This window comes from Sander lucioperca, chromosome 7, assembly GCF_008315115.2.
Source record: "Sander lucioperca isolate FBNREF2018 chromosome 7, SLUC_FBN_1.2, whole genome shotgun sequence".
Taxonomy (NCBI): domain Eukaryota; kingdom Metazoa; phylum Chordata; class Actinopteri; order Perciformes; family Percidae; genus Sander; species Sander lucioperca.
Window position 1 is genome coordinate 7539522 of NC_050179.1, and position 27677 is coordinate 7567198.

The following is a 27677-nucleotide window of genomic DNA, read 5'->3' on the forward strand; positions in this document are numbered from 1 at the left end:
ATACTGATCTCAAGTCAGTGCACACAGGAGAAATATTTACCAACACACTTGATTTAGTCGGTTTCTACCTAATCTGCCAAACAAAAGCCACTTAATGAGAAACACATGACGTGCAAAAAGAATGTGTTCTCAATGTGGGGAGGCTGCAGCGGAGCAAAACCCAATCTGGAGCGCTGAGATAGAATCAGATGTAGTGAGAGATTGGTGTTGCTCTCTGTTGGTACAACCAGATGGAGGTCTGGTACGAATACCAGTGCTGTGACCTCAACATGCTGACTCAACACCACCAGCTGTACTGTGGTCCAATAGATCTGCTCATTGTTGGCGGTAGTTACACAAACACACACACACACACACACACACACACATAAACACACATGCAGATTGCTATCTGCCTCCTGCTCTACATGGTGGAGATCAATTAGCAGGAAATTAAGCAGAGAAAAACTGACTTATGTGTGCTGCGCTGTGAAAACACAGTGCAAATTCAAACTAACACGTATCCAGGCTGCCACACCCTTGTGTGGTACTTATAAATGATGAAAAAGCACGTGATTTGTACAGTAATACTCCTTTTGAGGGAAAACACTAACATTAGTTTCTCTTAAAGCATTTGCACAAGTCTCTTTGCAAGAAGCTCAATCACCAAAAGTGGTGCTTATATGGAACCAGAGTCATCACAATTTAAAAAACGTTTCCTTTTTAAGTAATGAAAATGGACGAAGTATAATCCAGTCTTTGCTCTCACTTAAAAAAGGTACCCTGTGGAGATTTTAGCCACCGGGAGTGCTAAGGAGCAATGTGTGGATCCCCACATTTGTCTTTGTATGTCATGCATGTGCAAGAGCATGCAGTAACACAAGACACATTCCTGCTGAAGGTTTTGTTCTATTCCACAACAGATGGCAGCCAAGAAATGTAGCAATGCACTAGCAAGTACTAGTAAAAACGTTTTTAACGATGGAGGAAATGCATTTACCAAGATTTTTAGACTTTACGAGCACCCCCAATCTGTTTTTGTCATAAATACTGAACGTAAATATAACTTTACAACAAAACGCCACAAGACACCTTAAACAGTTTTTTTTAACTGTGTGGAAACTTTAACATGGTGACAAAAGGGCAGCATGTTTCAGGAAGCCTGACAATTAGCTTCTACTAAGTGGTATATAAATATGAAGTATTATCACTAATAAATATGGCAGCCAATTGGCAAAATTATTTCAACTCAAGGTCCACTTGCTCTGGATCGTTCAATAGCATCACACAATCTGCATCAGCAGCTTCCACAGTTTTTCTCAGTTGCCATTGAATTGTGGATGTTCAAACTAATCATTAAGGCTTATGCATTTAAAGGTCTCAGTTATGTAAATGTAAATATATATATATATATATATATATATAAATAAATAAATAACGCAGCTTTGAAAGAAGAAAGCTCCCGTGCCAATTGTCTTTTTAATGGTCAGCATTCAGGGACTTGAAATACCTGTATTTGACTTGTGACTTAAGGCTTTTCCTTTTGGACTTTAGACTCCAACTGAGACTTGCCATTAGAAGTTTTCAGACTTGATTTAAGTGACTCAACGTGAATAGTGATATCAATAATTCGACACGATGACCTTTGAGACTATAAATACTGACGATCATGTATTCAATGGTGATGAAATGACTGCATAATGCTTAAGATTTCAATGAAAAAAAAAACATTTAATATGCTTGTTTATAACATTTACTTTCCTTTCAAGATAGTGCAACTATTATTATTAAAATGTAGCTATCTGTAGGACAACAGTAATCATAATGAATATTCATACTCAATTTTCTTTGTAAGCCCATTTAGCTAATTAAAAACACATCCATTAGAGCTTCCTTTTTAATTTCTAGCAATAACATGAAGGTGATGATTGGAATAGAATTAAACAGTTCTATCTGGCTGCAAAAATAATACTCTGAGCCTGTTGCTAACTAGTTCCTAAGAAGTCACGCTACAACGGGCAAACACCAGTCTGGCTATGATAGGAAGTAGCCCCCCTCATTCACAGTGATGAGGAAGACTTGAGAATGAATGTTGCTGTTCATATTATTATGGCATAATGGGGATGAGTCTTTGAGACAGAAATAAGGGAATAGAATTAATATTCATGACGCGGCATTTCTGGAAGAGGAAGGAAGTCTGTGTTTTTACGAGGTAGAAATTGAGGAGCAGTGATTATTATTTTGGCTGCTCAGGGGTCAAACAAAAAACAATTTGTGAAGACAAACAAGGTGGTTAAATGTGCAAGATAGACAGGAATTTCACTTTTTCCAGAATGCAATGGAAATATTTAAATCATGTAGGGATGGCAATGTTGGTTGGTCGGTCACTTTGGTTCAGACTGAAATATCCCATCAAATTTCATCAGACAATGAAAGGTGATTCGAGACTTGAGACTTTTCATCTAATGCCACCGTGAGGTTCACAGTTGGAATTGGGAACTGTATGGAACACACATTCATGTTTCCCTCAGGATGAATTGTAATCTAACTATGGTGATCTCTAACTTTTCTCTTAACTTTACATCTAGCGCCATCAAGCCAATGTTTAGATACTTTAGTTTGACTAAATACCTGCTCAACTAATTACATTCCCATCAGCATTAGCTGTGCTTTGTGTTCAGTGCTAATAATCAAATGTTTGCATGCTAACACGTTAAACTAAGATGGCAAAGATGAAAGAAATTATACCAGCTTAACATCCGCTTGTAAGCATTATCAATGTGACCATAATAGTATTCTAGTCCTGCCATTTAGCTCAAAGCATCACTGTGGCTAAGTGCAGCCTCATGGAGCTTCTAGCATGTTTATAGACTCTGATAAAGCTACAAACTCTTAAAGAGTTGGTTCAGTTATATTTATTTTTTTTAAATATGAATTTGTCCAGGCATTGCCTTGCTCTAGTCCGCTTTTTTAAAAACTGTCCCAGAGAAAGCTGTTTATAGTGAGGTCTGTGAATTTTCCAAAAGAAAGAGGACATGAATTCATTTTTCAGTGCCATTCGTACCACAAACAAAATTCCTCCTTTGTAATGGGATGAAGGCAGAAATCTCAAAGATGGATATCTTCAAATCTAGACAAAGAAAACCAAAACTGTCTGCATGACTAGATACCACAAGAGGGAACTGACCGATAAACCAATGCAATTTCTGCCAACATTTTATTATGTGTGTGTGCCTGCATTTTGTATGCTACTGTCTGCAGAGCTAAAACAAAAAGTTGTACGGTTTTCTTGTACTCAACAATGCACGACACAGGCGAGCGTTGATTCAAATGGGTAGGCTTGTTTTGATCCCTTGTCTTGGCAGGCGCACAGTGCCGTGCCAGTGTTTGCTAATACCCTGGACACACCTGGCATATATTACACAGGCTTATCCCTCTCCTCAACACCTCCCTAATGCACTGCACCAGTCTCCCACTGTATGGTTGTTTCTGACTATATGGCAGCCTCTGCCCAGATGTAATTAAGTCCTAATCCTCCTGTCGACAAAAGCAGAGGCAGCCTTAATTCAGTTTGCAGATGAATGTGCAGTAAATACAGTCTGCAGGCATGGTGCTTTGATGATACTGCACTTCCAGTGAAAGGCTAAAGGTAATGTCACGGTCTTCTCTGACAAAGGCCATGATGTGTAGCCCAACATGATCCACGGAGGCATTTTCAACCCTGCAGATTATCTGTAATTCAACAGTGTGAGGCCTATGCAGTTATTATGGGTTCAGGCTTAACTGACAATAGACTTGAGGACAGCTCAGTGCTGGCTGCTACTCTAAGTTGTTTTATGTACTAGTGTGACCATGACGAAAAGTCTTTGATTAAAATCTAAAATTTGTTTCATCAGTGGACAAGTGCACTGACTGCTGATAGGCATTATTGCAATAATATATAATATAATAATAAAAAGACACTATGGCTGATGACGATGCCTGCTGATAACTAATCTAGCCACTCACCCAAACACAGTAGAAAGGCACTCTGAGAGTGACCTCCATCAAGACCATGTCCTATCTCGCAATGTTAACCAAAGCGCTGGTCGCTCTCTCTTTCCTTCTCTCTCTCTTGTTCACTGTCCCCTCACTTTCCCGTCATTTTCCTTCGGAATTACGGTCGAAAATTCTAGTTATAAATAAACCACGAAAAGCAAGCGGACTGCCAAGCCACATAGAAAGCATTTTGTGAAGTGTTTTTGGCATCTGTCGCTTGTACGTCTCCCGGAACAGATACACTTCACACTGACTCCCTAGATTTATTGATCTCGGCTCCCACTCCTTGAGCTTGCCTGTTTCACTACAGCAGATTCCCCTCGCTATGGTGGGAGGGAATATAAAGGTCGGCTGCTGCTGACAGACGAGTGACGGGCAGACACGTTTAGGGAAGACAGCGTCAGTGTGGATTGGATGACAAAACGCTTAAAAAAAACAAAGCAATCAATCCAATACTTATGGATGCCAATTACCATGGCAATGGTCGAAGCTTCCAAGCATTCGGGTTAGCCCTATAAAATTGGGTTAAAACAACACATTACATTTCAACAACAATCACAAGGACTGTGTAATTTGTAACACTTATGCTCTCACAATAATTTGAAACATGCTGAAATTACATAAAATATCTACATATAGGAGCTTAAAAAATACCTGGTCATATTAGACAATATTTACTTAATATTATTATTATTATTATTATTATTATTATTATTATTATTATTATATTTAAAAATTAATACTTTTGATTGTTCTTATCAAACTGCTTAATTAACTTTCAAATAATTGATTATGAATAATACTGCCATGATACTGGCAATGGCCATGTTGTGTTTAACTTGGTAGGAGAGCACTGGCTCTAGCCACAACTTTACCTCATTTACACACTCCTGATGATAGAGTAGCCACAGCTGTGTGTGTGTGTGTGTGTGTGTGTGTGTGTGTGTGTGTGTGTGTGTGTGTGTGTGTGTGTGTGTGTGTGTGTGTGTGTGTGTGTGTGTGTGTGTGTGCGTGTGTGTGTGTGTGTGTGTGTGTGTGTGTATACATGCAGCTGGTTGTGTATGCTGACTCAAGGCTTTCACTGTAATCTCCCTGTAACAGCTGTAGGTTAAGCCACATGTTTATCAAGACTAGAGGAAAATCAGTAAGTGCATGTGAGTTCAAAAGGCATGAGGTCACTGACTAACCAAACCTCCCAGTGGTGGTAAGGGTGGGAACAGAGGGGGCGCCTGATTTTCGATTGGATGACAGATATTTAGTTGTTGAATCAACTTTACAACAAGCCATTTTCTCATCACACTAGAAGACAGAAAACAGCATTTGTTTGCACGAGAGCTCTCGTGTACATTGGAGCGTTCCGTGACATCAGTTATAAGTGGGGTAGGGGTAATACATCATCTGTGCCAGTTGTGTATAATAAGTGTGTGTTAGAACAGTGTGTGTATATATATATATATATATATATATATATATATATATATATATATATATTACAAAATTCTGTCTGTACATATGTATGAATGTATGTCTGTGCATGTGCCTCAGTATAAATAAGCAGTTACATGTACGCAGTGGGATCCTTTAAAATACCACACTAGGAAGTGACCTGGAAAGTTCAGCAGTTTCTATTCAGCCTCCCAGTTTACAGCCTCTTTGACACTAGGCTCTTTTCCAGATGTTGGCTGATGAATTCCGAACTCGAGGCTCTCACTTTAGTTCACAGAAAAGCAGCAGAGAGTGGTGGGCTACAGTCATTAAGGTGTGAATAAAGCCAAGCGTTCTCCTCCTGGATAACTGAAATGATAAATCACTCCAGTCACCGAATGCTTCCTGCAGTACACCTGAGAGCGAAGATACAGCATAGGACTGAGCTGCAATACATGAACATCTGCTCAAACCTTGTTCCTGGGAAAAAACAGCAGGGAAACTGTCGGCAGATAGAGAGAAAGTTGATACTGGGACCATATTGTAACAAAGAAGAAGCAAGCGCATTTGCACAAATAAAGTTTGACAGATGCAAACACATAGTAAAGCTTCACAAAAGACGAAATATAGTCACTGCTATTTGTCTAATGCTAGGAGTGATGTCTGTATAGGCTGCAATTATCAATTTTTTCAACATTTATTAATCTGATCTCTAATAGTTTGGTGTATAAAATGTCAGAAAAATGTTATATATATGACAATCACCCACAGCCCAAGGTCCAAAAGTATTCAGTTTACAAAGATATCCTCACAGTTGAGAAGCTAAAACCTGTGAATGGTTGGCATTTTTAATTGATTAATAGATTATGAATTTTCTTTTGATCGACTAATCGTCTGGTCTGGCTACACCGCCTATCTATTCTGGGATAGGGAAAAAACAATGCTATAGCATGTTTATATTTCTTTAAACCAATCAAAACCGTCCTGGCTAACACTAAGCCCTGAGAGCAGAGATAGCGAGAGGGGAGGGAAATCCAGCGTGCGAGAGACACGCCAGATGTCAGGCTTTATCCCAGCAATGTATCCGTTGAGTCAGACAATTGTAAACCAATGAATTGCATTCCCCACATACAGTATTTTAAAGCAAACAAAACATACTCTAAGTATTATGACAATTGAAGAGCTGTACCTCTGAAGGTTAAACTTAATTCTGTGTTTGTTGAATTACTGAATTGTGGTGCATTATACAAATATTTTGTCCACCCCATTTATATAAATGAGATAATAGAAACGAATAAATAAATATAACAAACAAACTGACCATTATTATAACCTTCATTAAGAAAGAATTTACTGCTGGCAGCTGTATTGGAAGGCATTAATATTAGCTAGGTGTATCTAATAAACCAAGGCACGTACACACAAAGAGGCTGCTATGTAATATGGTAGAGGTGTGACAAGATCTCGTGAGATTAAAACGTTACGATATTTCTTGTCGAGGTTAAAAGTTGTCTCGCGATATCAATACACAAGTGCAGAATTACGTCGTTACTACTCAGAACAAATTCACATTAAATCAATTGGTGCCAAATTTTGGTACCTGAGAGTGCGTAAGCTTCTCTGTCCTCTCTGCACGTTTCACAGAGAGCGGTCATGAAAATAAAATGGGCTAAAAAAAGAATAAGATAATACAGGAATAAAAGTTAGAGTGCAGTGTAAGAAATTAATAATGATTTGATTTAATAGGTTGTAGGGATGGGTTTGGGAGGAGAGAGGGGCGCCGCAGTTATCCGGTCTGAAGAGGTTAGGAAGCCATTTGAGTTTGTGGCAAAACCTTTCACAGTGCTCATTTTTCATTTTGTGACTTTCAATTGAATAAAAGACAATTTTTCTGGTAATATTTCATCATTTAAGTTTTCTTTAAAATAGTGTTAAAATCTCGTCTCGTTCTCGTGAACCCAATCTCGTGTCTCGTCTCGTGAGCTGAGTGTCTTGTCACACCCCTATAATATAGCTGTATATTTTACTCTGCCGATGTTTCCAACGAATGCATCTAATTAGGAACATAAATTGTCATCAGAGTGGGAAAATCCAAACAGTTCATCTGAGTTCATGATGATTTACTCTCCAACCTCCCACAGACCAAACTAACCAACATCCCACCGACATTCAAAAGGGGCCTTTCAGCAGGTAGGGACAAATTTACCCAGTGCTCCTCTTTTACGAGCGTGGTGGTCTTTAGTCGAACAGTTTTCTTTTTCACACCTCTTGCCTAAAACAACAGACCTGGACTGCTTGAGTAAATACATGCAAACACACACAAACAGACGTTAACAGTGAAGAACAAAACCCACAAAAGGTGCATGGTTTACTCTACAGCCAGCCACTGCTCTTGGTTGGTCAAAATCCACAACCCTAGAATTTGGAATATCCTTATCTCAATATTTGCCTAATTAGAAAACAGGGGCACTTGCCAAGAGCTTTGGAAAAAACATTTTGTTGCCAAACCAACACCGTTTCACACCAACATTAAATAAGAAGTCTAAATGCTGCTAAAAGGCATTGAATAATTATGTGTTTAACTAAATCAAATGTATCTGAATTGATAAATCTAAATGAATGCAAGCTGTTTGTTTTAGCAGCTGTGTGTGTGTGTGTGTGTGTGTGTGTGTGTGTGTGTGTGTGTGTGTGTGTGTGTGTGTGTGTGTGTGTGTGTGTGTGTGTGTGTGTGTGTGGAATTGGAGAGGAAATAGGAAATGGTGAGCAGGGCGGTCCCTCTCTCACAGGCGAAGGATAAACAGCTGCCATGTAAATTCTGGGTAAATGACGTCCCAAACAGAGCAGAACAGGTACAGAAAACACCTCCAGAGGGCTAAAGCACACAAGACATGGCAACCCCATATGTAAACACAAGTTTAAAAGGGACTGTTAGATCGACTCAATTTCCATTTCCAACCAATCCCATTTTCTTGATCTGTCAGCTGTGAGGGACAGGCAGCAAACGGTAAACCAATGACTTTAAGCTATTTTATCTGAATACAAGCATTCTCTTTCATTTTCAGTAAAGTGCTTTGGGGAATTGGAGCACAAAGAGACTATGAAGCTGTCTAGACAAGCAGTAAAAAGATGTGTACTACTGTGCGCCGAACTGATTTGACCATAAGACATCTGCCTTTGTTTGCAGCGAAATATAAACATGTTTTCTTGTATTTCTCAGGTAGTTAAATTAGATTTTTTTTTTTTTCAACCACACCAATACCCAACTTTAATGGGGAAAAGATATTCACTTGTTTATCATTGTATTTTGGGGTTCAGTCTGGACAAGAAAAACATCAAATAAACTGACATAAAAGCAGAGGTCCTAAATCTATCTTTTCTCTTGTTGTGACGCAATCTTTTCATGTAATCTTTTGTTATTGAAGCAAACAAACTGGCCTGCTTTTGTTCCCAGCTCTCATGCAAGATTGGATTTTGATGAGACCGATACTCCAGTTGTGTGCTATCCACTCATTTCCTCACTCTACCCTGACCCTTTCTTTTCTCTTGATCTGAACAAAAAGAAGAATTAGCTGGAGCTACTGTACTCTCACTCTCAAACAGGTGAAAGGGCTTCAGTGTTTCTGTCAATAGCCCTTCCCTGAAGTGTTGCGGCCACAGTCTGGGTCAACAAAATAGATTTTTACTCTCCTGTGCAGTAGACACAAAAGCGTTGGTAATGGATGATGAAAAGAAACTGTCCATTGTGGATTACATGAAAATGTTCCTTAGTTTCAAAACTGACTTTAATTTTTGGATTTTGGGGGATGTTGGCTGGAGACAAGAGGAGGATTGGGACTGTTTACCTCAACTGGGGTTTCATTTGTGTATTCATCTGGTTTTAAACAAAGATATGGACAAATGGGGACGACTGTATGTTTTTGCAGCAGTGACTAATCCTGTTAGACCGTTTCAATACTGAGTCTTGCTTCCATTATCCCTTTTCAACATAGCAGAACAGGCTGACTCACACACAGCCACCGACTGCATTCACTGTCAGCCCAGTGAACAGATCAGCTGGATCTAGATCAGCACATCTCTGAGGTACATGGAAAAATGTGCTGTAAATCACATTAAGTCACAGTCTTCTCTGTATTTATCTCCTTTCACACACACACACAACACTGAACAAGCTCTCAGCAAGCTGTTTTCTACAGCAGCCATCAGGATCATTGACAATAAAGAACAACTGGCATCTATGGAACTGCCTAGTTGCTGGAGCCACTTCAACAATAGACTCAAAGCTTCTTTGTTCATGTTTTTAACAATAATGCCATTGTCCACAAACCACTAAGGCAAAAAAAAAAAAAAGAAGAAACCATTACGCAAGGTGTAACTCAATTAATTAAGCCAACCAGCACATCAATGAACGACTCGCTAAACCCGTCCCCCGAACAGCGATTGCACAATCATAGCAACCGTAACCTAGCACGGCAGGCCTGTAAAGCTTTCTCCACATAATGAAGCGGTGTGCATGGGACAGTAATACGAATTTTTTTAGCTTTTCCAAAACACAAGAACTAATTGTTAGGAATTGAATAAAAAGTGTGTTTAGCATGCCCAACTATATACATAAGTAACAAGTGTAGCTCCAAAATCAAAGAGCATATCATTAACGCTAGCTGACTACATTTTTTGTGGGGCTACAGGTTGTGTTAAAAAAAAACTTTTAGAACTGGCCCAATTGTGTGTAATATAGTACCCCCAATGGTGTGGGAGCCAGTCCTGCAAGCTAAGTTAATACATCAGACTTTAGGATATCGTTAGCAGCTCCAACCTGCTCTTTATTCAGCAAACCCAGCCAAACTCGAGTTAGCATTGCGGTTGCCAAATTCATCAACTAATCCACATCCCCAAAGCCATTATCTCTTGTAAAAGTGAAGCAAAAACAAAATGGGAACAATTAAGCATAAATGTAACCTATTGCTGTTATGTGTTTCTATAGCAGGCATCCAAACAGAGTTATGTTAGAACAAAATAAGTCTATTTCATTATCATACCCAACCATAATATGAAGGCTAATTAGCAAACTTGCAATATACTGTAAGAACAATGACACAGCTCTATTTCAATGTCCTCTACATGGTTGGTGGGTAGGTTGTGAGGCTGCTGACTTTTTGGCTTTGATATGTAGCTTCAGCCTCGGTCTTTTCGCATTACATCAGAGACTTTCGGTTTCAACCAACTCACAAGTTAAAGCTAAACTCAATTAGCTAAATAGCTAGCTAGGGCTAAATCTGCTCGCCATGGCTGTGTTGGGAACCATTGTTTTAAAAATGCATGTGTGCCATGCTACAGTAGAACGGAAAGCTTGACCGACGTAACAGTAAGTAAAGAGGCTTAGCAGAGGGTCAATTAGGCTTTCCATCCACACAAAGAGACCTTGAGTGGGACAATCCATAACTGCTACTGGGATGTTTACTGGTCATCCAACTCTGTTGTCCATGCAGACAGAAAGCCCATCCAACAAAGTGGATTTCCACTAAACTGTAAAACTTTGTTTGATGAACTGCAACCAATCTCTCTCAAGTATTGGAAAATCCATTTGGAAAGCAAAAGAAGAAAACACACAGTGAGAAAACTATTAAACAGGCATTAGAGTGGAGTTTTTAGACAAGAAAAAAGAGAGCTGAAAATAGATGCTTGGTGCGTTTCTGCCCAGCACTGGCAGAGGAAAGAGAACAGTTTTCCACATTAATCAAAAGTGAGTCTGTTGCACTCACAGCATGTCGTAGGCAATTAGAGAGATACTTTATTTGACCGTCACCTAGATTAAACCCATCCACCCTCAGCAGCAGCCCAAACAACAGTCTCTGACTGGATGGTTAATAACACAAACTTTTAGGCTACCTTGTGAGCTTACTAAAACAAGAGCTTTTTTTAGCTATAGACAGACATGGGGAGATTTAATAAATTATTCCCTGCAATAGCAAAGATTGAGAAGCAGCTAGAAAACATGTCCATATAGTTTAGCCTGTAAATTACATACACCAAACACAACATTGAGAGTATTTAGTTTTCTAGTATTTTTCATTTTCTAGCATGGCTCCAGCAGGCATATGTAAAAAGTCCAAATGGGGCTCAAGGCATTGAAGAAGATGCTCACTCATATACTGTCCGTAGAAACTATCATAATTTGCATAATTTGTAATATAGAGCACAATTTCAATGAAATGTCATCTGGTTTTTCTACTAAGAAATGTTTGGGTTCCATTTTTCTTTGCAAGGCTGGACTACAGCTATAGGATGCCGTGATTCTAAGTGAAATGTGATAAGGTTTTCTGACCTCAAACTTTCCAGAAAAGGTAGGACACTACATAGATAATAGCATTGGATCAGCTGAAACCCAAAGAAAATGATGAAGATCACTTCAAATGGATGGACAGAACAAGTTGAAATCTAGGACATGAATGGAATCCTCCACAGAAGTAGGAGGTGTGACAAAGTTCTAACTGGGGCACTGAGGAGATCAGGTATTGCTGGCAAATGCATACACTGTATTGAATAGATACAACATTTTCAACTTGGTATTTATAAAACAAATTCATTCGTCAATTAACACACTCTCGCTGTGAGAAAAATAGACCACAACATAGCAAATGACAACAGGGTGTGAGGAGAGATTATTTTCTATAAACGGTCTTCACTCAGAGTTTGTTATGCCACTCCATACTGTAGCATTCACTGTGATCCCAAAGTCAACATTTACACAAAGAATCATCTTTCAGCAGGGTTATGATTGAGCTGTGGCAGCAGGTGAAACAAAGTAAGAAGAGGCAAAATCCTGGTGCACAAGAGCTCTGCTTTTAAAAACACCCAATCCCTAATATCAACAACATTGGGAAGTGTCTTAGTGGGCAGCAACAGTGGCCGCTGGCCATTTCGGATAAACACACGCTTGTGTTCTAAAACTTTTATGCATGAGCCATAACTGTTTCCAGCACTTAAATGGAAAGAATACAGATACAGAAGCTGTGCGCAGTGAGTGTGCACTGCTTACCTCTGGTGCGTTGAGCTGCTCCTGTGGCGTTCCCTCTGCACATGTTGCTATATCTGATATCTGGCTCTGCGTGTCTGCAGCCGTTCTCACATCTCTCTAATTCAGCCAACAAATACAAAAGTGTGTTAATCAGCCTACCATGTTTCAGTATATTTAACATCCAGTCTTGACTCAAAGTGAAACCATAAATCATACTTTTCCCAAGATTATTGCAGTTGTTGCACCACATGCACGCATCAAATAAATCATCCCTCTCACCTTGTAATACCCAGTGACCTGCTCTGCAATGCTGCTGATGTGCAGCATGTATTGGTGCAGTCTCCGTTGGTACTTGAGAGCCGATAGCTGGGCCTCGTTTTGCAGAGTTGACACCTGGGCTAACAGGGACTGCTCCCTTCTGTTCCACCTGAGCCTCGCCATCCGGGTTTCATGCTCCAATGTTGCGCTTTTTTCTTCCAGCGCATCGGTGACCGTGCGGAGCGCGTCCACACAACAGTGGTCCCCTCCGTTAATAACCTCACAGGACAGCAGGAGCCCGCATCCTTTCTTACAAACACCTTCACCACGATGGCCCGTCTGGAGCTCTGTTTGCGACTTCATCCCGATTGGGTCCTTTTCCGCGTAAGGAGTTGGGCAATCAGCGCACATAGTTTGCGCAAGCAACTTTTCCTGTGCAGTCAAAGAGTTATGACAAAGTTATTTTACAAGTCTGAACACATGAAAGCGTGAGTGCACTGAAAGTTTGACCGGTCTGCGTAGCTCACGCTGAGCTGAGGGGCCGCGCCACTTCTCGCACGACATGAGATGTTGCTCTGAGGAGTGAAATGTGTCTGAGGAGAAAACGTCAGCCTGCTGACTCACTTCTGCTCTCTCTGGTCAGGGTCATTGTATTTTTCCTGCTGTTCACATAAACTCATAGGCCTATAATGTTTTAGACTTTAATTTAACGTCCGGTGTAAAACCATATTTACCGGTAGTTTTTTGTGCAGTTTAATTTAGTTTTGTTTGATTTAATTGTGTCCAGCTATGATTGGTGCTGTGCACTTGATGATGTGTGTCATAAATCCTCACCAGCAGAGGTCGCTCATTCTATCACACACTTTCAAATGGTTTTCTTGGCAACAGAGCCCTCAAATTGAGATTGAAACAAGTCAATTTAACAGTCCACATCATGATTGGCATTATCAATGGGGTTTTATTGTGCCTCATCTTAACCCTATTATATTCATTTAGTTTACCTCTGGAACAGGTTCTGCAGTGATGGCATGTCAGTGAAACTTTGATGGTCCTTCAGTGGTTAAACCATGGCTTGTAACACAATATCTGCATGAAAACCTTCACTAATAAAGCCTTCCTGCATGAGTCCCGGACAGTCTTACGCTGACACAGCATGACATATTGCAGGCATCTCAGGGAGGGCGTCATGTTTCAGGTCTCCCAGCAGCAGCAGTCTGGTTCTAGTCTGCTGTGCACCACTTTAAAGTATGTTTTGTGTTGTCTGAGCTGTCAAAGAACAGGTGTAGATTTACAAAGACAATAGCACAATCTTTCCTGGGACTGCACACCTGTCTGCAAAAACACATGCTCAAGGAGGTCAGAGGAGTGTATTTTTCTTCCTGCCAATCACTGCAAAATGAAATTGTAGCACGTGTATAACTTTATAATGTGATAATTAAATCATTTAAAAATCAACGGTCAGCAAATAGCTATATTTCCAGAACTGTATGAGTTTAAAGTCTGGTGGATAGGATCTGGAGGAGCAGTCAGACTGAATCAAGCGGCAGCCTGTGAGTGTGTTTTTGGAGGAAAGTGTTACACCGCCACCTGGGATCAGACCTATCACACAGGCCATATGCTTGGACCGATAAGCCACTGAAAAAAAGTTCTCCATCTTTTGTTCTCTCTGTGAGCTGATTTCAGTGAATAACCATTAAGACCCCTGATTGAAACGGAGAGATGACTTAAAGCTCAATAAGTATCTAAAATCTGATTCATTTGGTCTGACCTAATCCATGAAGAGAAGTGATATCAATCTGCTTTTCATCTGCTGGATACCTGATAGGAGACAAAACTCCAACAGCTGTTTCTGCCTGAAAAACTAGACATTGACAGAGTTGGCCTTATCTGTAAGGGAGGACAGATTGAATGGCTATCTGATATATTTAAAGAATAGCTTTCTCCTGGAGACAGACATGGTTGAAATCCACACATAAATTGAGCACTTGACTTGATAATGGAAGATACTCATAAATCATAAATTATGCTCTAGTTTCTCTTATTTGGTTTGTGAGCGCTGAAACACTTTCACACATAACCAGTCTAAAGTTACAGGATAAAATACTTAAGTCCCAAGGCAGCAATGACTAAGGACATACAGTTAGTGATCAAGTGTTTTTTTTCTTCCAACAAGGTGCGAAAAGCACCTAAGACCACCAATTGTCCGACCCCAGTGGAGAGTCTGTCTATATTTGATAGCAGTTCTTACAACCTTTGACATTGCTTTGTGTGTATGTTTAAAGGGAAACTGCCAAACTGGAAATATTCTCCTAGGGTGTGTGTAATACTGGCTTTATTGGATGGACTTCCAATCTTATAACAATAACATCAGTATTTCAGACTCAATTCATAATTCATTCACCAGTGAACTCAGGCTGACTTACTGTGAACTAAAACTTATAACTGGGACTTTCTCATTACATTTTCAATCTTTATTCAGTGCAATTAATATGATAAAGATCAAGATTGTGTGATGCGATTGAAATTTCCAGCCCGGCTACTCAATGGACCCTGTGGTGAGATTTTTTTCTCAATGCTGTTTCCAACGTCAAGAATGAACTTTTGGACCTCAACTCCATCTGTTGCTGAGATTTTGTGATATGACCAAAAGCCTCCAAAACTAAATAGAGTGGTGAGATAGTTTTTCCATGACTAATATTGCTCTACAAAGTCTATCATAGCAAAGGCAAACTTTGGTTAAATGTATTGGTATATTTAGCATATTTCGTCATGTTCAAGTTCCTTATCTGTGTATTCTTGTACATTATATCAATAAAAATAACTGTTGTGGTTGGTGTAACATATTGTATGTCCTTTAAGGTTTGTTTTAGTCATCCCCTATTTTAGCCATTAATATCTGCACTCACATAGAGTCAAAGTCATATTTGAGACATATTTACCCTTGAACAGTGACACCAAAAGTTTGATTGAAACTCCATTATAGTCTTGGACTGTCAGTGGTGGAATGCAACTGAGTACATTTACTTAAATACAACTTTCATCTTCTTGTACTTTACTTGAGTATTTCCATTGTATGTTACCTAATGCTTTTACATTTCAGAAGGAAATATTTTACTTTTTACTCCACATTTATCTGACAGCTACTAGTTGCTTAATATGTTCATACTGTATATATCTTAGCGTATTCATACACACTGTTAATACTATACTGCTCATACAGTATATATCTAGTGTATTCATACCCCTTACTGTTTATTCCACAATCTATTTATTCTATATTTTATTCTGTATATACGTTGTACATTACTCTGAACTTGACTGCTTTTTGCACTTCTGGTTAGATGCTAATCTACATTTCATTGTCTTAGTACCTATACCAACAATAAAGTAGATTTTTTTCTAATCTAATCAATTTGGCAGATAAATATATTAGATATAATATGTAAAAGGAGCTTATAAAATATCATGCATTTGTAGAACAAACTTTCCATTAATGCATGCTTTATAAAGAGTAATACGTTGTGATGAATGGCTTCATTCATATTACCACACATGCTGATAATTATGTACTTTAATTTAGTAAATAAAATGGTATTTTTACATTTTTGTATAGCCACTTCTTCCACCATGGACTGGAAACCTGACTCACACCAGAACTCAGCCAAAAGTGCTCCGAGACCCTCACAGTTTTTAGCTGCACTCACACTCATGCTTACAGTAAACTCACATTGTTGAGTCCTCACATGTAAAGAAAAGTTCCTGCAAAACAACAGAGAAAACACCAGAGCACTTTAATAGTTAACTACACTTTTATTGTTCCTTGTCCAGCCAATAAGAGGTTCCAGTTTCATCCCTCACAAGTGCCCACTGAACTGAAGCACTGAACTTCCAGCAAACAGCCAAACATGCTGCCATTGCCACCAGTGATGCTATCAAATCCCCAACATCGTGTGTGCGGAACTGCAGAACCAATTTTTGGACTTGAATGAGTGAGATTCCTTTAGTCAGTTTAAGATTTTTATCTCTAAAAATCATCTCCCCAAGACTTCATACTGTAAGAGATAACTGGCTTAATGAAGCTTAGCAGCTAATGCACATATTAGGCTCACTATAGATCTACACTGTCTCTGGTGTAAAGGGATGCCACTCATATAAATGGAATGTATTTTAATATGAAGCTGAGAGGTTGAAAAGTTCCTTTAAAGTTGATTTGTTTCAATGTCATGCATGTTAGAATGTAGAGCTGCTGCTTCGTCCCAAAACGTCAAAGTTCAAGGCATTCATGCATTTGGCAACTCTTTTTATGATTTGTCGCATGAAGGAAAACTAGGAAAAGCACTTTGTGGTGGATGTTGATATAGTGTAGAAGCATGGCCAGCATCAGTCACACAAGAATGAATTGGAGGAATTCAAAACGCAGCATTTGTTCCTCCATTCAAGTGAAATAAACTTTTAAACTGTCCAACTAAAGGTGGGTCATGGCATACAAATATAATACTCATAAAAAAGACAACAGTTGATACTGTTTATATATCTCTGATCACGTTATTGAAAAGACAAAAATAATGCAGTGGAAACAACATCATGAGCTTTTGATGGGCTCTCGGAGCTGACATAGATGGCTTTGCTTTTCTTCTGTTTATACCAGATAATGAAAAATGACTGTTATAGGAGCTAGGCAAGTTGTCTTATTAGAAAATATAAAGTAGCCACACATACATTGCACAATTATTGGAGGGCATGAGCATCGCTACCGTTCACTATAACTGTAAATAGTGACTCTTACACAAAGCCATAAACGAGAGAGATGAAATGAAAACGTTTATACTAAATAAAATGCCAACATTCTTTACAAAGCACCAGCAGTTACCACTGAGGTCCTAATGATACAGTGAAAACAACAGGTTTTTCTTTTGTTCAGGTTTAGTTCAATAATGACCCAGATGTTGTGGCAAAGCCTTGATCACTGTTGTACAAATATAACCAGAGGTGGCAAGCAATCAAAATAACCACTGTCACACAATGTTTGATGCAGTTTTGCATTTGAAACTGCATCTCTGATATGTTGTTTATAGTTCACTTCCTTGTTCCTATGTTTTGCTTTACATTCAGCTTTGCAAATATGGACCCACACTTTTGAACCATTTCAAACTTTTTTTCCATGTAACAATGTCAACATGCACACAATTTGAAAGTGGTATTCTATCAATAGAGCTCATGTTATGATTTGTAAATAAGCACTGATTGCAGGTCAAACCAATCAATTTTTTCATCAAATAACATCCATAGTATATTAGGTAGCAAAACAATATTAATTATTGGATATATTAATTCAGCATGACATAAATTGCTCTTTCCTCTAAGATGTTTGTTAATAGAAAATCCAGTATGAAATGATGAGATTTGCTTTGACTGTATCTCTGTAACAAAGGGTGTGCTTCATTTTAAAAAGAAAATAGAAGAAAATGCCACTGAACTGCAAGTAAAGAAAGACAAAGACATTTTTATAAACTCATACACTTATCCTTCACAGCTACTTGTTTACCTTATACTATGGAATGCACTGTAGGGTAGATTTTCTAAAATATTATAGATCAAATGAAGCCCACATATCTGAACAAACAGCTTATTTATCTACATAAGAAAGGTCGGCTTCATGATGTAAATAGACTTAACAGCCAACCTTAAGTGTAACGTTCACACTTTCAGTTATGATCCATTTTCAAACAAGTTATTGTGAAAGGTAAGTGCAGTCGTTTATATAAGGCATATTTAAAAAGTTGACAGAACTTCTTTGACACTCCTCCAAAGAGGCTTTTTGTGGATAAATAAGGGATGTCTTTGTCCATTTCCAATTTTTCCTTTTCTGTGTCTATTTCCACAAACATATTCCAGAGGGGAAGAGTTGGAATATGACGTCCCGGGTTACGGGGTGGAACCAAAAGATTGTGGAAAGAGTCCCAAAGTCCTCATAGGCGTCAACCATAAAGAGTCTACTTCACGGAAAGTGAAGACAAAGATGGCGCTACATTCAGAGGTTCAGGCAGAGGAGAGCCACCAGGAGCAGGGAGAGTACGCTGAGAGACGGGGCGGATATGACACTTCCACCTGAGAGACAAACAGAGATAAAGGTATGTCAGATTTTGCTTAAAATATACCTGCACGGACAGTCAAATTTGCTGCTGATTTGAGGAAAAACGTAATATATCCATAAAACCAAAGACTGAAACTAAAGACTGTGTGAAGTGTGATATTATACCCCATCTGTGTAGAGATCACCTTAAATGCCCACTCCATTTGTCAATGCCCTGCATTTGAAATCCTCCATGGCTTAAATTCCCAGGTCTGTGAAATCAAGCTGTCAGTAGGTCTGGACTGAACGATAACAGATAAGGAAAACCACAGGAGGGGTATCCTCTACTCATCAAGATCAATTACAGAGGCTTAAGGCCTCCTCTATCCAGTCAGCATACCTGTCAGTCCATCAGCCAGTGGGGGATCGAGTCAGGGGGGGGTATCAAAGCTTTAGTCACGGGCCGTAAAGTTTCCCATCTTAGCCCTCCAATCTAAGGTACTGTATGAAACCTGAAGTGACAGCTCTGCTCTGGCCCAGGGAACCCTTGTGCTGTGACAAATGATAACCTACCGCCAACTTTGAACCTTGTATAATCTCACTAGCAAATGGCAGGCCAGGAATAAGCCGTCACAGTGTGTTACCTTAGCACTATGGATTTAAAATGTGATTAGATAACTGAAGGCTTTCTTTATTTATGTTCCACTTATGAAACTAAACAGTCATATTTTTCGCAAGAGATTACTCTCACTCACTAAATTTCATTTCAGGATGCCTCATTCTTCTAAATTAGTAAGTCATAAAGTGTCAGCTGCTTTTCTGCCACACACTTTCCATTTTCCAACACTTTATTAGAACAAGGATACATGTTTACTGAAAAGAAAAAACCTTAAAGACCTAATCCAACTTAGACACCTAAATTGTACCTTAAATCTCTAAAGTCCAGGTTGAATTTTTGGTTCATTTTGCAGACTTTCTATGCATTCATTTGTGTCTTTGTTTAGCAGCATTAAAACTGTCCACATGCATGATGTCTTTTTTTCAGCAGAAACTTAGCTATAAGTCTGACTTTTCATTTTGTCAATTTAACAAAGTGTAAAGCTGCCAGGTACCCAAAAGACAACAAACATAAAAAAGGCACTTATAAAAATGTTTAAATCTCACAATTCTATAAGCACAATTCTAGGTTGTAAAATATATGTCTTATTCTGTCTGTAGGTGGTTTAAAACCAGTCAGTCAGAGAGCAGATGCCAAAAGGCAAAAAGTAGAATGTGATGGGAACGATGAGGGTCATCATTCATTGATACCAAGCTCAAGTGAGTGATTATTAAATCACAACAAATCATTTTACCAGTACTACCTGTGATGTGACAACTCACAGTAACATAACAATTGTTTCCTTCTTTAACATTCCCGTTCAGTCTCCTGCTTTAAAGGTCCTATGACATGCTGCTTTTTGGATGCTTTTATATAGGCCTTAGTGGTCCCCTATCTGGAGTCTCATTCACGAAATTCAGCTTTGGTGCAGAATTACAGCCACTAGAGCCAGTCCCACAATGAGCTTTACTTAGGATGTGCCATTTCTGCGTCTGTAGCTTTAAATGCTATTGAGGAGGAGAGAGAGGGGGGGGGGGGGGGGGGGTGGCCTTGACAGTGTTGGGAAGGATACTTTCAAAACGTATTCCGTTACAGAATACATGCCCACAAATGTAATTTGTAACGTATTCCATTACTCAATCTGAGTAACGTATTCTGAATACTTGGATTACTTCCACATTGAATTGTATTTTATAAGTGTAGGAATGCGGCCATCACGTACAGCTTACTAAACAGGCCTATTCTGGTGTGTGCGTCTGTTCCAAATGGCTGAATGTGTACCTGAACAAGCAGATAGATTTTTGTATTTGTAGTCCCAAACTGCATACTACAAAAATCTAACCGCAGTCTAAGCTACCACGAGCTAATTTTAGCTAACGTTAGCTAGCACGTCAAACGGGGCTAGTCAGTCTTTCAACGGCTCTGGGGCTAGTAAATCAGCACATATCAGAATGTAAAGTCGCACCTCAACTATAAAATAGCAAGGTGACCAGTACAACTACAGCAGACGACTACCCTTCTAGGGGCCAAATTTTCTGGGCGGGCAAAGCAGAGAAAGGGGAGGTAACCTTTCCCCTTATGACATCATAAAGGGAAGATTCCAGATCGGCCCATCTGAACTTTCATTTTCTCAAAGGCAGAGCAGGATACCCAGAGTTTGGTTTACATCTATTACCATTTCTAGCCACTGGGGGACCATAGACAGGCTAGGGGAACTCACATTAATGTTAAAAAACCTCATAAAGTGAAATGTTCATGCCATGGGACCTTTAAAAGTTTCCATTAAGGGATTGCTTTATTTTAATAACTTTAATAACTAATATATTGCCAACTAGTCTTCTTCACGGTATGTCTATACATATGAAGTATCTATTTAATTGTCTTTTTGCTTTAGAATAGTTATAACAGGAGAGACTAGTCCATGTTTTATTGATATGGAAAAAAACAAGGATCATGAATGTTATCATAATACTACTATTATACTACAATATTGTGAATGAAGGGGACAAGTGAGTCTGTCTGTTACCTGTGATGTTGACTTGTGCCACAGCCCCATCTCCCCCCTCTGTGTGTGCCCGGACCTCCACCACGTAGTTCCCATCTGTGGGCAGGAGAAGGTCTATGCTCTGCTTACCGGTTGTGTACAGAGTGCCTGTGGAGTGGCCCTGCTGCCTGCAAAGCACCTAGGTATACACACATATCATTTAAAAGAAATGTAAAGTTTTTTTTTTTCCTTCAGAGAGATTATAATCTGTATCAAAGTAAATGTAGAATTGTACTCACTTTGTAACCATCTACCGGTGCCTCGTTAGCAAGTGGTTCCACATGTTCCCAGACAATATTTACTTTCCGGCCCTTTAATTTTTTACCAGCTATTCTGGGAGGTCGACTTGGAGCTGTTAAAACACACAAAAACAGTAAAGAATAACAATTATATTAAAATAACATATATTTGTAAATAAGGACTAAATATAGCTTTAAGATACATGTTGTTGTTTTCAGTGCAGATCCCTGCTGGTCAAACTGCTAAAAGCACAACATACGGGCTTTCTTGGTGTGGATCTGGAGGTGCTCGCTGGCCGGCCCATATCCTGCAGAGTTGTAGCCCCGAACCTCAATAAGGTAGTGGGAGTCAGGCTTCATACTCTCCAGCCTGGTGTGGTTCTCACTGCCGGGTACCACCACCCTCTGGGCCCGCCCCTCACTGTCTTCCTGATTCCTCCAGTACTTCACCTGGGACACAGAGGGACAGAGGTGAGATGGCTGGGATCCAACACCAGCTTGGTGCACAAGCCTTGCCTTTACAGCACTTATAAAAACTGGTTTATACCATAAGGAAAGGGAAGTACAAGTAAATAAATAAAATTAAAATAGGTGCATGCTAATTTATAGAAACTAGCAGGTATAAAAGTTCTACTAATGGGTGTTAGAATTTAAAACAGTAGTTTAAACCACATCACAAAGACATGAGCCAAGCCGTAGTGCGTCTCACGTTTCTTTTACCAGGATGCCTCAGTAAAACTTCTACTGACCTGGTATCCATCGATATTGCTCTGTGAGAGAGGCAGCCACCACACTATGGCTTCTGTGGCAGAGAGAGCTCTGCCGTCAACACTTACAGGAGCTTCAGATGGAGCTGAGGAGAGACACAGAGTAGTTTGTGAAATAGAAAGAGAGTAGTAAGTAAGAGAGACAGTAAGAGAACCATTATTTTATATGTAGGAACATATGCACATGCTAATGGATCCATTACCGTGATCATACAATATCTAGTGTTTTTTATATGTGTCTACTGGCCTTACTAATGCTATTTTTCTTTTAGTGGTGCTCAAGCATCATTTTAGTAATTTGAATTAATCACTGTAAGGAACAAGTGAAGTGACAGAAATCTCTCTTGGCCCACATTCCTTCACTAGGCCATCAAATACTTTTCCGTGACTTATGGGCCAGTTATACACTTAGTAGGCTGCCCCTGCCAGGAAACTGTCCCTGGATGTGAAATAGTCATGCTGGGCTTTGAAACAACAACCCATCAAATACTGTCATTGTGTTTCACACAGAAACAAACGCAAAAAAACAATACTGCACAACCAGCATGCACATAAATCCAAATGGTCACACCCCTGGGGGCAGAACGCTTCTGCAGGCTTAGCTATAAAATCATAGACACTCAAAAGGAAAGCGTACCCAAAGTTGGTTACCATGGCAACGGGGCATCTCTGTAACCCGTCATGTCTGGGTTGCCAGTGGTTATCTCCACTGTCTGTCAGTGGAAGTTAATAACTAGGCTAAATGCTTTGCATCCTTGGGCGAATTATCAGCTTTCTGGTTCATGCTACATAGATCATGATAATCCCCCCGCAAGGAAAGATGGAGAGAGGGGAAGATGGGTTCACTTTCAAGGGGTATTAAAATTCCTCACAACTATACATGAGGACTCCTATTAAATGAGTCCTATTCCATTGAAAACCCTGCTGGTAATAAGTAGCTGACACTGACAGATTGAAATAGCAGAGTGTTGGCATATTGAGGAATTCCTCATTCAAACAGGCCCACGTTGATCTGTGACATTGTTTTGAGATCAGTTTGGCACATTTTCCCTTTTATGCTTTAGCGTTGAGAGCTGTAAATCTTTTCAGTGCTTACCGTCCTGTGCAGAGTAAATGATAGCTGTTAGGCTGAAGGGTCCCTCGCCTTTGCTGTTGAAGGCTTTGACTTTGACTTGAAACTCTGTAGATGGAGGGATAGAGGGGTCTTTGTGGACATATCGCTTGGCCTGAGGGTCAGCAACCGTCACCTTACTCCACTCGTGTCCATCTTGTGGTTTGAAGGCCACAATGTAGCCAAAATTAGGCCCATAGTAGTACTGTGGCTGTACAGGCTGATGACAGAAACATCAAATATTACTTTAATGTAATGTTTTATTCAACACACCTCTCAAGCCTGCGTGTGAATTACAACTTAATCCTGTCAGAGTTCACACTATGAATATCATGCATCATCCACTTATGCTTGTGCTATATACTAGGGTTAACAGAAAGACTGAAAAAAAGGCCATTTCCATTAATTAGATATATGTACATACTGTTCCGTAAAAATAACTGAATAGCGAATGATACAAAGAGTTTAGGACACTTTGCTGGCTCATCCCTCTTGATCTGTCCTCACGCCTCATTTCCTTTGTTGGCACTCTGGCTTTATTCTCACACCATATATCCAGTAAGACATGCCTGCATTAGGCACTGTTAACCTGTAAACACATTGCCCCATCCTCCAGCTGCTCAGGAATTGAAAAGCCATGCCTCAGCCAAGCAAAAGGCATTTTACCTATGAGAGCTAATTTATAAACCGCTGCAGCAGGGCAATGGAGGAGAATGATTCAGTTCAGTCATTGATTTTTGTTGATATTGATTGTTTTGTTTGGTACAAAGTATGAGACTATCCAATGCTTTAGTTCCTCTATATCTTCTGGGATGTGGTGGCCTCAAGTTCAACAGTTATCTGCCATATATTTCATCTGTTGATGTACTACGTTGTTGTCCTCTAAAGCGACTGGAAACATATTATTGGCATGCTTTAAATTCATGGACCACTTTTTATTGTCAAAAGGAAGGCCCTAAAAAAGGCTGTTTTGCCAAAGCATAGAACAAAGTTGAAATAAATGTAATTGGTGTCATAAGCGTTTTGTTTTTTATATCTGCATGCAAGCCAACACATCAGGTGTGCGTTTTCCCTCAGTTTTTTATTGTCAAAATTATGTCTGTTGCCATTTTATTGTTCTGATGTGTTACTTTTTCTTCTGTGAAGCATTTTGCAACTTTGTTTTAACCTGTGCTCTAAAATAAATGTTATTATCATTATTAGAAAATAAAAACACTTAAAATGTGCCTAAGGTGAGTGATGGCAGCAGGTCTCCTTTCTGTGAGTGTTAACTAAGCTAATGGCCCTTTTGACCCATGTGCCCAGTGGAAAGTTCAGACCTACCGTCCACGTGATGGTCAGTTCTCTGCTACTCCCTCCACCGCCGCCGACGTCTGAGGGCGCCACCACAGGAACTACAATAAAACAGCAACAGCAAAACTCTGAGCCCACATGCTAAGAATCCACATACACAATGCCAACACACACAGGCTGTAACCTATCCCTGGCAGCAGCACTGAAACATCCTTCCTCTGCAAATACAATATCAATGTCATGACCTGTGCCAAATGCAACACCTTAATGTCAATGTGGGAACCTTGCCACTGAAGGAAACATAGAGGCAAAAGGTCTGTTGTTTTGCCTTGCGTCTAGTGGCTTACTCTTAAATGATGAATCTTTTTTGAAGAGAGGTTACTGTAGGCCTGTGATTTCCATTTTATAATTGAATTTCAGTATACAGTTTCAGCAAAGTGCTCATTTGTAGAGGTTTGTGTGGTGAGTTTGGCAGCATGCTTCTGCTGTAGGAAGTACAGATTGATGGGATTTCTGCTGACTCACTTTTACAGTGATACTTGACGTAAGTAAACAGTGCTATAACAGAATAATGAAGGATACATATCAGAATGGAAAGCTGGACTGTAGGACCATGTCTCCATACCAAAAGTCTTATGTAGCGAATGTTAGCCTAAAGTCAGGAACATGATCTTACTTGCTTCCAGGGTTTTGTCTTTAGGTGACGGGCTGCTCGGCTCTCCTGTCCCCAGAGCGCTAGTGGCAATCACTCTGAACTCATATTCTATCCAGGGGAACAAATCCACCACTGTGGCCATCTCTGTATTCCCCTCTACATCTGTAGGAGCTAGAGATAAAAGCACAGATTTCATTTTACAATGCCAAGATATTAGGGCTATAGCACGGTATGCTAAAACATTACACAGCATAGGTTTTGCAATCCCTATATTTAACAAAAATATCCTTAAAACAACAACAAAGTTCCATTTTCAGAATGCATTACTATATTTTAAGTCCTTGAGGCATGGCTAAATTATATTTCAGCCATCTTCAAAAGACATTAACCACCATGTAGGCCTACAGTATCACTATGTGGCATGACCCAAATTATCGTAACACCAGAGCCAGCTCAGCATTAAGGTAGCAGTGTTTATTTGAACTAGTGTGCTGAGTTCTCACATGTAGTGGCATTCTTCCAGACTTCCTTTGAGAAGGAGTCCCTGTACTGGATGGTATATTTGGAGATGGGGTTGTGGTTGTCTGCTCCACGGCTCCACTGCAATGTTACGCTCTTGTCAGTTTTGTTCATCACTCGCACCCCACCTGGGGCACCGGGGGGACCTGGGGTAAAGAAAAGAATAAGAGACAGGTTAAAAGTGTTGTTTGATGGATGATGAATACAAGTGTGGCCACACAGTTGTGTTGAGATTAGTGACACTGTCCCTTAGCCTTCACAAGTTAAAATCCCCACAAGCTCTCACTTGGACTTATCCCTCAGGCAGAAGCGTAGTAAAAGTCCAAGACAAAAAGAGGGTATTGCGTTATTGAAAGAGCTTTATCTTTATTCAAGCTCATGGGGAAATCTTTGGCAAAAGTCCTGAGTCGTTTAACAACTGTATACTTTAACACCATTCTCCAAAAAGACCACTGTTTGATGCATATGAAACACAGCACATCAAAGCCCTAACATTTCTTCTTTTAAGTCTCTTCTTTAAAAGACATCAGCAAAGACTGATGGATTAAGGCATTAGAGCTTAAAGCCTATTGACATATAGGAACTAAAGCTTAAGTAAAAAGCCTTTGAGCCAGTGTTTCTCTTGGTCCTCCTGCTCCTCTCGATTCTTCCTTTGGAACATAAAAATGGCCTAATAGAAAACCCAGACTATGTCAATGTTAGCCACCCAAACCACAGCCTCAGAAATTTCCTCATTTGCCTCAGGATTTACTTTTTTCAAGTCATAAACATATGACAGAGAAAAGTAAGGCGATTAGACAGCCAAAGCTGGACAGCCCTTAAGCTTCCCCTCTCCTCTATGAGTCAGAAGAGAAAGAAAAGTTGTGAAATCTACCAGTTTGTACAATTCAATGTAAGGGATGAAATATTGTGCAGAGTTTCCATGTCTGTACAACACTGTGTCATATGGATGCTTAGCACAATGTGTTTAAACTGATAAGCTTCAGTGCTTTTTACTAACTGACATACTGTATTCCCAGGAATTAAATTTAATAACGTTTATGAATAGTTTTCCCAATTCACAGACAATTACATTAACATAGCCACATTTCAACACTGTTCCAGGCAAACGGTAAGATTACGCTACAAAAACACACAGACCCGTCATATGAAAACAGCTCTTTTTCCCTATCCCAAATCCCCACTAATAACAAGCTGCAGGTGCAGAGCTGTGTTTTTAGCTCGCCCAATCTCCTGAAGCAGATCTGCTTCCTCATATGCTGTGATAAATGGCTGTCTTTCATCTCTCCCTCGCTGCGACCCGGACTGCTGACATTTGGCACTCCATTAGGAGCGGCCAAGGGCCTGTGTTTTGGTCCCACTCTGGGAAACGTTACAGTCAGCTGCTGTGCGTTCACCTGGCCATCTGTCAACACCCGCTCAGAAAGCAGCAGCGGTGGCAGCACACCCAGTGCACAACAGGGATCACTGGCAACCAGATCACTGCTAATGTTCTCTGGTTCCTATCTGAAGAGACCCTTTGTCCACCAACACTGGGTCTGTTTCAAGACCGGAGGGGAGGCTGTAAGGCAAGCCCTCACTCATCAGGAAGTGGAGGGTGAAAACAAAGCCTGATGAATCATCCAGGAGGTGAAATACAGTAAATGACAGACAGAGCACGGTG

General features: G+C 39.8%; 2 protein-coding genes across 7 annotated transcripts in view; both read right to left on the minus strand.

Annotated features, from left to right (window-relative positions):
- The window catches only part of LOC116038720 (PDZ domain-containing RING finger protein 4-like), a 136245-nt gene extending 122740 nt beyond the window's left edge, over nucleotides 1–13505 (minus strand). Inside the window, exons 1-2 of one of the 2 annotated variants that reach the window (XM_036003456.1) lie at nucleotides 12737–13505; nucleotides 12479–12574 (exon numbers count right to left, since the gene is read on the minus strand). In XM_036003456.1, the coding sequence (XP_035859349.1) occupies nucleotides 12479–12574; nucleotides 12737–13126 (486 nt within the window). In that variant the 5' untranslated portion in view covers nucleotides 13127–13505. The remainder of the gene's footprint in view (nucleotides 1–12478; nucleotides 12575–12736) is intronic. The other variant, XM_031283312.2, reaches the window with a different exon arrangement.
- Nucleotides 13506–16504: 2999 nt separating this feature from the next.
- Nucleotides 16505–27677, minus strand: part of LOC116038772 (contactin-1a-like) — a 71170-nt gene continuing 59997 nt past the window's right edge. For 4 of the 5 annotated variants that reach the window (XM_031283432.2, XM_031283430.2, XM_031283434.2 and 1 more), the window contains exons 16-24: nucleotides 25999–26160; nucleotides 25517–25666; nucleotides 24871–24941; nucleotides 23533–23767; nucleotides 22419–22522; nucleotides 21930–22119; nucleotides 21670–21782; nucleotides 21413–21569; nucleotides 16505–18823 (exon numbers count right to left, since the gene is read on the minus strand). In XM_031283432.2, the coding sequence (XP_031139292.1) occupies nucleotides 18747–18823; nucleotides 21413–21569; nucleotides 21670–21782; nucleotides 21930–22119; nucleotides 22419–22522; nucleotides 23533–23767; nucleotides 24871–24941; nucleotides 25517–25666; nucleotides 25999–26160 (1259 nt within the window). In that variant the 3' untranslated portion in view covers nucleotides 16505–18746. Of the gene's footprint in view, nucleotides 18824–19688; nucleotides 19901–21412; nucleotides 21570–21669; nucleotides 21783–21929; nucleotides 22120–22418; nucleotides 22523–23532; nucleotides 23768–24870; nucleotides 24942–25516; nucleotides 25667–25998; nucleotides 26161–27677 lie in introns of those variants that run through there. The other variant, XM_031283431.2, reaches the window with a different exon arrangement.